Source organism: Pan troglodytes, chromosome 21, assembly GCF_028858775.2.
Source record: "Pan troglodytes isolate AG18354 chromosome 21, NHGRI_mPanTro3-v2.0_pri, whole genome shotgun sequence".
In the NCBI taxonomy this organism is placed as follows: Eukaryota; Metazoa; Chordata; class Mammalia; order Primates; family Hominidae; genus Pan; species Pan troglodytes.
The window spans coordinates 6,718,997-6,729,967 of NC_072419.2; the positions used below are offsets into that span (position 1 = coordinate 6,718,997).

General features: G+C 42.8%; 1 protein-coding gene and 1 long non-coding RNA gene across 2 annotated transcripts in view; one reads left to right on the forward strand and one right to left on the reverse strand.

Annotated features, from left to right (window-relative positions):
• LOC112207866 (phosphoglucomutase-like protein 5) overlaps nucleotides 1-9,082 on the reverse strand; it is a 36,513-nt gene extending 27,431 nt beyond the window's left edge. The window contains exon 1 of the mRNA XM_054674975.2: nucleotides 7,293-9,082. Within this exon, the coding sequence (XP_054530950.2) occupies nucleotides 7,293-7,370 (78 nt within the window). The 5' untranslated portion in view covers nucleotides 7,371-9,082. The remainder of the gene's footprint in view (nucleotides 1-7,292) is intronic.
• Nucleotides 6,723-9,498, forward strand: LOC134809174 (uncharacterized). Its single transcript, XR_010154233.1, has 2 exons — nucleotides 6,723-6,958; nucleotides 9,078-9,498. It is a non-coding gene; the product is annotated as an uncharacterized LOC134809174 (long non-coding RNA).
• Nucleotides 9,499-10,971: the final 1,473 nt, after the last annotated feature.

Consider the following 10,971-nt stretch of genomic DNA (forward strand, 5'->3'; position numbering starts at 1 on the left):
TTGCTCACATAATAGATTTGCTAATTCCACAACCTGCGGATGGTGATTCAGAAAGGGAAGCAGAAAGAGGGAAGAGAGAATCATAGAAGGGCTCATTCAAGTTTTCTAATGTATCACAAACCTGTCCTCCCTAATGTCTGGATCATAGCAGCCCATTCCATTCACCTATTCTGCAGTGAACTCCAGTAGAAAATACAAAGCCTTCAACACCCAGTTCTTTCTCCCTTCTAGAGATGAGATATTAGCCACCCAATCCCAGATTCTCAGATCCATTCCAGGAAAGAAGCCCTAGGTATTGAAGCACAGCTTTCCCTCCCTCCCTCCTTTCTTCCACCCCAAGATTTGTTCCCCAGATAGTTCTAGTAAATGCAAAACCAAGTATATTCTCATTCTTTAGACCAACCAGCTTTTCATGGCCAACTGGAATCAAATACAACCTGCACAAACATCTATCTGGAGGACACTCCCAAGGTTCCTACTGAGCCAGCCTTCTGCATACCACTGCATTTCAGCTTCCTAGTTCACAAGACACTGAGACATTCTTGAATTCTGCAAGGTGCACTGTGTGTTAATATCATTGCTGCTCATCATGTGGCCAATAAAGGGCATGACTAGTCAACAAATAAATTTTCTCTTGGCTAAAACTTGCAACAAAACTGTAAGCTGTTTACCAAGGGGCCCACTACAGGTTATATTCAATATATACAGTCAAATCATAATCATCTGAGATATATTCAGTTGACCATACACCTTTATATTTCAGTAAAAGGTCTTTACATTTCCCAGTGCTATCGATGTTACAAAGTGCTTTCATATGCAGTGCTTCATCTGATTTCCAGGATAATTAAATGATCCTGTCATACCTGATTTTTAGATGAGGAAACAAGTGGTTTCTGGGTATTTCAAGAGGCTAACGCATCTGCCCTCCAACTTGTATGTGAAAACCAAAAACAAAATTCCAAGGCCCCTCAACCATCTGAATGGACTTTGACTCTTTTGGTCAATATATGGCAGAGCTAGGAAAAGAAGGTGAGTCTTCCAGCTGCTGATACAGGGTTTTTTCTGCCATACTCCATTACCTCCAAGGCTAAAGTCAAAAGAGGGTGTGGTTATCACATGAAAAAATCTGGTTTGGATTTCCCAAATGTGTATGCAGTATTTGGTGATTTACCTTAATTTAACATACAGTTCTTTTGGGTTGTAACAGTCTGACTCCATTTTTGAAAACAAAACAAAATCGATTTTAAATGCTGAATTATAGATCTTTGCTGTCCAGTATGGTAGCTACTAACCACTTATGGTTATTTGCATTTCTATTTTAATTAATTAAAATTAAGTAAAATGCAAAATTCAGTTCTTCAGTTGCTCTAGCCACATTTCAAGTGTTACAGTAGTCACATATGGCTAGTGGCTGGGACAATGCAGATTATAGAACAATTCCATCATCAAAGAAACTTGTATTGAACAATGCTATTATATAATGTCATCTCCAGAGAAAGAAGACTTTAGAAAAAGTCAGAAACGGCCGGGCGCAGTGGCTCACACGTGTAATCCCAGCACTTTGGGAGGCCAAGGCAGGCAGATCCCTTGAGGTCAGGAGTTCAAGACCAGCCTGGCCGACATGGTGAAACCCCGTCTCTAGTAAAAATACAAAAAATTAGCTAGGCGTGGTGGTGCATGACTGTAACCCCAGCTACTCAGGAGGCTGAGTTGGGAGAATCACTGGAACCCAGGAGGTGGAAGTTGTAGTGAGCCAAGATTGTGCCATTGCACTCTAGCCTGGGTGACAGAGCAAGACTCCATCTCAAAAAAAAAAAAGAAAAGAAAAAGAAGAAGTCAGAAACATCTTGAGGCAGGCACAGTGCTGTCATCTGTCCAATATTGAAGATGATTTAAGAATAAGAAAGAAGAAGAGAACAAAGAAGAGAAAAAGAAATTGCCTTAGGTGTACCCACCCAGAAAAGGACAAAGGCATTCCTGTAGTCATTGTGTTATATTTTAGCTCTTAAACTTTTTAAGAGATTAGAATAATTTGACACATAGAAGATCTAAACCACTGAAGAGGGTCTGAAGCAGATAAAAGTAGAAAGAAAATAAAAAACTAATTAGTTACAAACTAAGCTTAACCACAATTCGTTTAAACGATACTATTTACTCTTCACATGATTGGTTTTTCTTTTGCTTTATAGTATGACATAGTTTATATCTTTAAAGGGGAATTAAAATATTTCTGGGAATTTTTAAAAGTAAGTTCACACAGCCACATAAAAACTACAGAAACAGATAAAACCTATCTTCTCATTTATTCCCTAATCCATTCAAATTAAATATAAAAATCCAAGCATCCACAGTGATATTCAAAAAAGCAAAAGTGAGACAAAACAAAATTCATTTGTCACCTGTGGAGGTAGTTACCTCACCTAATCTTCACTCCAAACACCAGTAATTTTTAAAAGACAGAAATAAACATATGTTCTGCCTTCCCGGAAGGAACTATGTTTCAGGGTAGCCAAATAACCCAGTTGTGAAGAAAATGGTCTGCTTATAGAAAAATGCCAGCTAAAACATGTAGATAGAATTAGAGAATTAGAAATTCACCATTTTGAAACCCCTAATGAAATAATCAACTCAAGCAAGGATCATTAATAAATGCTAAAACAATCAAGTAACTATTGATACAGAATATAACTGAATATACACATGGTACAAAGTTCACGTCACAGACTACTGGCTTGACCCAAGGGGGAATATAGCAGAGGAGATAGGCAGTGATCACCCTAACCTTGCGATCATCTCACCATCACTAATGATGGGATGTGAATACACATTATTGCCTATGAAATAGTCTTTAAAAAAAGAAGTTGAACCTGAATCTAACTAAACCTTGCAATGGGCTGAACGTGTATGTCTTCCCAAAATTAATATGTTGACATCCTAACCCCAAAGGTGCTGGTATTAAAAGGTGGGGCCTTTAGGGGGTCATTAGATCATAAGGACAGAGCCTTCATGATTGGAATTAGTGCCCTTATAAAAGAGGCCCCAGAGAGCTAGCTAGTCTCTCCCACTATGTGAGGGCCCAGCAAGAAGGCCAATCTATGAACCAGAAAGTTGGTCCTAACCAGATATCAAAACCACATGCTCCTTGATCTTAAACTTGCTAGCCTCTAGGACTGTGAGAAATAAATTTCTGTTCTTTATAAGTCATCCAGTTTTTGGTATTTTGTTATAGCAGGCCTAAAAGCCTTTAGAACTAACTTCCAGTTAACCAGGAAAAAACAGAGTGAAAAGTTAAATGACACCATAAAAAGCAACCAGAAAATTCCAGAAGGGGAAATATTCTACAGGACAACTGACTAGTTTTTCAACAAGTCAATTTCACTAAATAAATACATAAACAAAGAGTATGGGTATTTTCCAGGTTAAAAAAGTCTTGAGCTAAATAATCAAATGCAATGTGTGTCCCTTGATTAGAAGAAACTAATTTGAACAAACCAGCCCCAAAAGATATTTCAGGGAGACCAAGCTGGAAGGATCACTTGAGGCCAGGAGTTTGAGACCAGCCTGGGCAACGTAGTAAGACCTCCATCTCTACAAAAAAATTAATTAGCTGGGCATGGTGGTGTGCACCTATAGTCCTAGCTACTCAGGAAGCTGAGGCAGGAAGATCACTTGAGCCCAGGAGTTTGAGGCTGCAATAAGCTAAGATTGTTTCACTGCACTTCAGGCTGTGTGAAAGAGCAAGACTTTGTCTCAAAAAATAAAAGGACATTTCATAATAATTGAGGAAATCTGAATGTGGACTGGGTAATAAATGATATTAAAAAGCCATTTTTTATTTTGTTTGAAAAGATGATTTTGTAACTATACAGGAAAATGTTATTTTTTTAGAAATCTGTACTAAAGAATTTAGGGGTAAAATATCATTTTCTTTAATATACTTTCAAACACAAGCAAAAAATAATCACGACACAAATATAGCAAAATGTTTACAATCTATGTTCTATGTTTGCCTATGAGTGCCATTAATCTCATCTCTCTGCTTTTCTGAAAGTTTGAAAATTTCAAAGTTTTATAATAAATTTTTTTACATCCCATAATTTTATAATAAATTTTTTAAAGTTTGAAGCAAATCAACAACTATAGCTTCAAAAATATCCTGACCCACAATAAACATTGAACAGGGTATATTTCTCCCATTTCCTAAAAAAGTTGGCCCAGGAAGGAGTATGAGAGCTGCCATAGCTCTCCCAAGGCTCATTATTCTCCATCACTCCATGGGAAATCCCAAAATAAATTTTTTTAAAAGTTGTTTAAATTTATAATGTTTTTGATTCTATAATAATTTTATAATAAAATAATTGTAAAATGTTTTTGATTTTATATTTTTAATTTATAAAAATGTTTATACATGTTTATGTTTGAAATGTCTATTTCAAACTTTATGAGATATTAAAATATAAGTAATATAGTTCATCATTTTAGAAATGCCATGTTTTTCTTCTCCAGCAATTACATAATCAAAGAGTAACTGTAGTTTTTCCTAGAACATTGCTTTGTAGGCTGGGCATGGTGGTTCATGACACTTTAGGAGGCCAAGGCAGGCAGATCTCTTGAGATCAGGAGTTTTAGACTAGACTGGGCAACACAGAGAAACCCTATGAGTAGTAAAAACACAAAAATCAGCTGTGCGTAGTGGCGTGCACCTATAGCCCCAGCTACTCAGGAGGCTGAGGTGGGAAGATCACCTGAATCTGGGGAGGTCAAGGCTACAGTGAGCCAAGACTGTGCCATTGCACTCCAGCCTGGGCAACAAAGTGAGACCCTGTCTCAAAAAAAAATGAAATTTAATTTAAAAAATGAAAATTGCTTTGTAAAATTAACTTTTTCCATCAAAACCAAGATTTTTCAGATATAGAGAATGCAGCCCACTGGTCAGATTTGTCAGTTCAAAGAGAATAAATTCTAGTTTCCTATTTTTCTAGCCTGCTTATGATTATCCAATAGGATATCAAAAAAGACCAAAGCCTTTGGGATCCAAGTTCAGTATTCCTGAGTCTAACTCAGGATGCCAAATCAGGAGACAAGCACATTCTCATCAATTTTCAATCATTCAAGACCAATTTTGCTTATAATTATCCAGTTCTTTTAGACCACCTTTCTCCTGAAGCCAGCCTTATGGCTATTCACTTCACTTTAGCATAAGCCCCCAAGAAGGTGAACAAAATGAGGAAAAGATTGGTTAAAGTTGGCTGTTTGAAATTCTGAAACATGTCCACCATTCCCTTCACCCATGCCCACCCCTCTTAGAAGTAGTACTTTCAGATTATTTAAGAGTCGATGCTTCTATGTGGATTTTAATTTGTCATCTGTCCTTTATAACAGCTAGTAGGTTTAATTTGACTCTATTTTAAGCATATATTGACCTATGCTAATTATCTGTTAAAATAAATTCCACTCTTAGAGTTAATAAAGTGTGTTTGTCATGGAAGACCCATTGAAGTAAGAAGCTGAGGAGCCCTTATGGTAAAGTGGGACAAGAAATAATAAGACATAATAATTTTCCCATGCAAATCAACAACCGTAGCTTCAAAAATATCCTGACCCACAACAAGTATTGGACAGGCCATGTTTCTCTCACTCCCTAAAAAATTGGCTCGGGAAGGAGTATGAGAGCTCCCATAGCTCTCCCAAGGCTCATTATTCTCCATCACTCCACAGGAACAGCCTGTCAGAGAAGAGTGAAAGACCATTTGTCAACCTCTCTTCAACTCCCTGATTCTAGCCAAACTTCATCAATCCCAAGTGAGGAGCCAGAGAGAAATCAAACCCCATATATCCAGCATCATTGTCTACTGGAGTCAAAAATCACAATTCCACCACCCACCCCAACACCACTGGCCCTGTTTCTCCCAATTGCTTTTTATTGTGTTTTTTAAAAAATCCTCTTTCCCCATCCCTGCAACACCGAGAAGGAGGAATTATAGTAGATAAATATGAAGTATGGAGATCCTTTAAAAATGTTTTTAATAATAAATGAGAAAATGAAAAGGAGAGGGTTGGGAAGGAAGGAGGGAATTCAAATGCCAGGGAATTGTTCAGTTTCGCTTTTAAAGATGTTAACACTCATTTATACATCTGCAAGACACTCCCCTTAAAGAAAAGTTCTATGAGTGTGGGTCTGGTTGCATGAATAAGGATAAAATTACTTTTTTAGACGATGTTTCCCACATATCATTCAGAGACCCCTGAAATTAGGTATCCCTCTTGTAGATGTCCTTGAGATGCTGCTGGACCTGGGAAAGAGGAAACTGGGATACGGGTCTGTGCCAAAAGGTGCTTCTAGTTATAGGACAGAGAGGAAAGGGGCAGAGGGAGAAAAACCCGAAGTCTGAGAATCTGGATTGCAGAAGACTACCGAGGTCGTGGGAGAAGGGAGAGAAAACAAGGATGAAAACCGAAAGGGGAAGAGGCATGAAATGTCAAATGTCAAAAGGCATTTGGAGAGAAGTTGGGAATTGCATTAAGAAAACCACTGCAAATCTCATTTCAGACCATGTAGAGATATGCCCCCCGGGAACTGCGAGCTCAGGCTGTTTAGCATCAAACAAATGGATCCACTCCATCCCTACCCTAATTAAATAAATCATTCAGTAATTCCACTGGGTTAAAGAACCAAAATATTAAAAACCTTCAGGGCCTACTCTTGCCAAATATGTCAGGGATCGTGTGTGTTTGTGTGTGTGTGTGTGTGTGTGTGTGTGTTCTCAGACAGCACTACTGTTAAATAGGCAGAGCTAAGACTTAGGGGACTGGCAGATTATTGCAAAAAGGGCACAGGGCAGAGGGACTATGTTGTGAGCCTGGGAAAGAAGCTTGTGTGGGGACTGTGGGCAGTGAACGCGTTGGGAACAGTATGGAAAACTGAAACTGGGAGCTGCCTTGGAATCTACAGGGCCGGGTAAGAGAATGTCCGAAAGAAAAATGAGCAGGTGCGGGATGTGCGCAGAGTCGGAGAAGAGTCCAGGGCGCCCGGAGTGGCTCCAGGAACGACGGAAACCCCTCAAGGCTTCTGGGGGCGGTGGGTACTAATAGAACCCAGTGTCCGGGGTGCGCCGGGGAGGCTGCGAGCGCGGCGGGAGTGGGGCGCTGGAGGGTGAGGACGCGGGAGTGAGGAAGCAAAGCCGGGGCCGGGCAGGGGCCTCCCAGCTGGGCCCGGAGGCAGCAGGGGGACAAGGGCTAGGAGAGGGCATGGCGGCAGCGCGGCGGGAAGCGAGGGGCATCTGGACACTCACCCCGTTGGCCGCGGCCATCTGCACCACGATCTCGATGGCCGTCCTGCTAAAGTACCTGCCGTCGCTGCCCACCACCATGGTGCAGCCCTGACGGTCGCGCAGGTCGATGGACGACAGCACGCTCTGGATAAAGTCGGGCAGGTAGTTGCACTGGCCCTCGAAGAGGCCGGTAGGTCGCCGCAGACCCCCGCCGCCGGCCGGCCGCCGGTCCTCGTAGGGCGTGGTGGGCACTGTCAGCACCGGGATGGGGCTCCCCTCCGTGGCGCCTCCTGGCCGGTCCTGCTGCGGCTCCCGGGGCCGGAGGGAATCTGCAGCCTCCCGGGGGCCTCCACCAGCCTGGCTGCGCGCCGGGACTCCGCCTCGCGCCCGGGCCCCCTCTCCAGCAGGTCGGCGCCCTGCGCCCTGCGCCCGCCTGCCTGGGGACCGCCCGCCCCTCCTCTCCGCGCGGCCGCTCGCTGACTCCCTCGGCGGAGACTGCTTCTGCCTTCCTGTAAAGTTTTCTCCCGCCCACCTTCTCCGCGGCCAGACCGCCCGAGGTGCCCTCAGTTTCTCCCCAAGTTGGACTCACTTTCGGGGTGTCCCAAAAGCCTGATTCCTGGGCCTGCTAGCCCGACCCCGGTGACGCCTGCACCCGCGCCTGGCCCCAGCCTTCACCCGCGATCGCCGCCCTCCGGGGCACACCCTCCGCCAGAAAACAGCCGGCGGGCGGCGAGACTTTGGGCAGAGTCCCGGTTCCTCTCCGGCGCCAGGCCCGTCTCCCTGTCTCCCTGGGAGTGCGCAGCCTACACGCACCAGTTTCTCTTTAGAACAAGCACGGGGAGGGATTTGGGAGGGGGCTGAAACCTTTTGCCATCAGCGAACAGCCTCAGCCAAAAATAACCCTGGAAAGGCGAGCTAAGAATGGTTCTCTCCTGCCAGCGCTGAAATCGGAGGCTGGGCTCTGCGTGTGGGGTGTGTGTGTGTGTGTGTGTGTGTGTGTGTGTGTGTGTGTGTATGTACACCCTCCCACCCCATTTGTTGAAGAGAATCACCACTGTCAGACTTCAATCCAACAGGACCCACTCGAGCCATCCACACTTTCCCCAGCCTCCTCCAAAACAGCACACTTTCCGGTATGGACAATTCTTTTTTTTTCTTTTTCACTTGTTTGTTGTGGTGGTTGCAACAGCAGCAACACAGACGACACATATTTCCCTATTCTTCTCGCCCTTCTCGCCCTCCCTACCCAGCTCCTGCCTTAGAAACAGGCTTGGCCTACACTGTATCTGTCCACACTGTCTGAACTCTTCCCTGAATTAATCGTTTTCAATAGGAGGGGGCTAAATCCCTGATTAATGCCCTACCAGGAGTGAATGAATAAAGCCAAGTTAAAGGAGAACTGGGTACCAGATACTGTGCTAGGTTCCTTTGCATGTATCCTTTCATTCTGCTGGAGCTAAAGATGTTCTGCCTCCTCTCCATAAAACGCACCCAAACTCCAAAACCAGGAAATTCTCCATAGAAAATAGGAGTGAAGAGAGAAAAGACTAACAGGATAAACCCCAAAGCAGGAAGAAAGTTCTGTCTCCCATTTCTCTCAAGGAATTTTTGGACCCACCAAGGCTACTGTCCTGAAATATCCTGCTGCTTCTCCTTCCCCAAATATTGTCCACTTCCTGAGAGTAAGGCTGACTTGCCACAGGCTTATAAAGTGTTTGGTCACAGTAAGACAACTGTGAGTAATAACACATATTGTATACTGCTTTGCAATTGATAAAAGGCTTTGCATCTGTTTTTTCTTTGGAGGCTGAAGAAAAGAAGAATGGTATTCACGCAGTTCCCATTTTACAGATGAAAACAAGAGGACTTTTTCTGTGAAGTCAAGAAAGTGGTTACAATGGTACTTTCCACCTGTCCGAATAATGTATTGCCCCTCCCCTTTTTATTAATAACATTGAAGTGTGATGGGAAAACCACTGAAGCCGTCAGTTGAAACCTGCTGGGACTTTTTAGCCATTCTCTTCAACATAAAGAATGGGTGTTTTTGGAGGGGGTGAGAGGAATGGGGAAATGTTGTCAAAGAGTACAGTGTTTTAGTTGAGACAGGAAGAATACATTTTGTTGAGATCTACAGCACAGCATGGTGACTGTAGTTAACAATGAAGTATTGTGTATTTCAAAATTGCTAAGACAATAAATTTCAAATGTTCTCACCACAAAAAAGATAGGTTTTGAGGTGATGAATCTATTAATTCTCTGCATTTAATTATTCCACAATGTATACATATATCATAACATCACATTATACCTCCGTAAATACATACAATTTTAATTTGTCAATTAACATTTTTTAAAGGAATAGTGTGGCCAGTTGGGGAGGTAGTTTTTTTTTTTTTCCTCTAGTCTCTACTCAGTCTCCAAGATCCCATTCCCCATAAAGTTCCTGTCACCCAGGTGGAGTGCAGTGGCACAATCATGGCTCACTGCACCCTCTCCCTCTTGGGCTCAAGCGATCCTCCCGCCTACAGGTACATGCCACCACGCCCAGCTAATTTTTGTAGTTTTTGTAGACATGGGGTTTCACCATGTTGCCTAGACTGGTCTCGAACTCCTCAGCTCAATCAATCTGCCCACTTTAGCCTCCCACAGTGCTGGGATTACAGGTGGGAGCCACCAAGCCCAACCCATAAAGTTCCTAACTTTTTATCTCCCTGGGAGTGCACAGCCTACACACACCAGTTTCTCTTTAGAACATACTTAAGAGTCTTGGCTTAGCATCCAACAGACAGAACTTTAACACTTCTGCGGATCTGTGCACCTGTCTATGGTGTGGGGTTTTTAAGATCTCTTTCTAATGACACTTTATTTTGCAAAGCAGGACAGTTTCATTCCCAGAAGAGCAGGTATGGTAAATCCTTTGTTCCAGTAACGAAGACAATGATCCAAACCCTAAGCCTCAGAGAAGCCCAGAAACCCTCCAGGCCTCCATCTCTCTGCTCCTAGCACCTGCCTCTCTCTTGACATCAACATCATTCTCCCCTCTCACAGCCCAGCTCCTTCCACAGACCCAGGGATTAGGCACCAGCACCTCAGACTAGATTTTAGAGAATTACCATTCAAGAGGCAATCCTCTTCCCTTGGTTCCAATTTCAAGGTTCTCAAAGACTGGAACAGGGCTAGTTTGAGGCAATGTGCCCCATCGCATAGCCAGAAAGAACCTTACAGTGAAAAGGAAAACAATTCTTTCAAAGTAAGGGGGTGCTGATCCCCAGAGGGAGGACAGATGGGCAACCAAACAGTAACCGGGCCACCACATGCTTCACACTCACCGATCAAGGATTTCTAAAACCACTTTTCTTTTCTCTGAATTTATATAGGACTTTGTATCACTCATAAAGGAATGTCTTATAGGCTGATAACACCTTTCTATTCATGCTTATACTTAACATTTAGGCTAGGATAATTTCCTAACCTCAGTGTCCTCACTATAAGATGGGAATTATTATAATCCCTACCTCATAAATTGTTGGGAGGATTAAAATACTTAGTAAAGTGCCTGACTAATAGAAAGGCATTCAATAAATGTTAGCTATTCATGGTGTCATCATCATTATATTTACCATTATTACTAATCTCCTGTATTGCAAGAATTACAGTTTATGTTTTTGTAGACCATCACTGTAGCTAAAGGGTCTTTGGG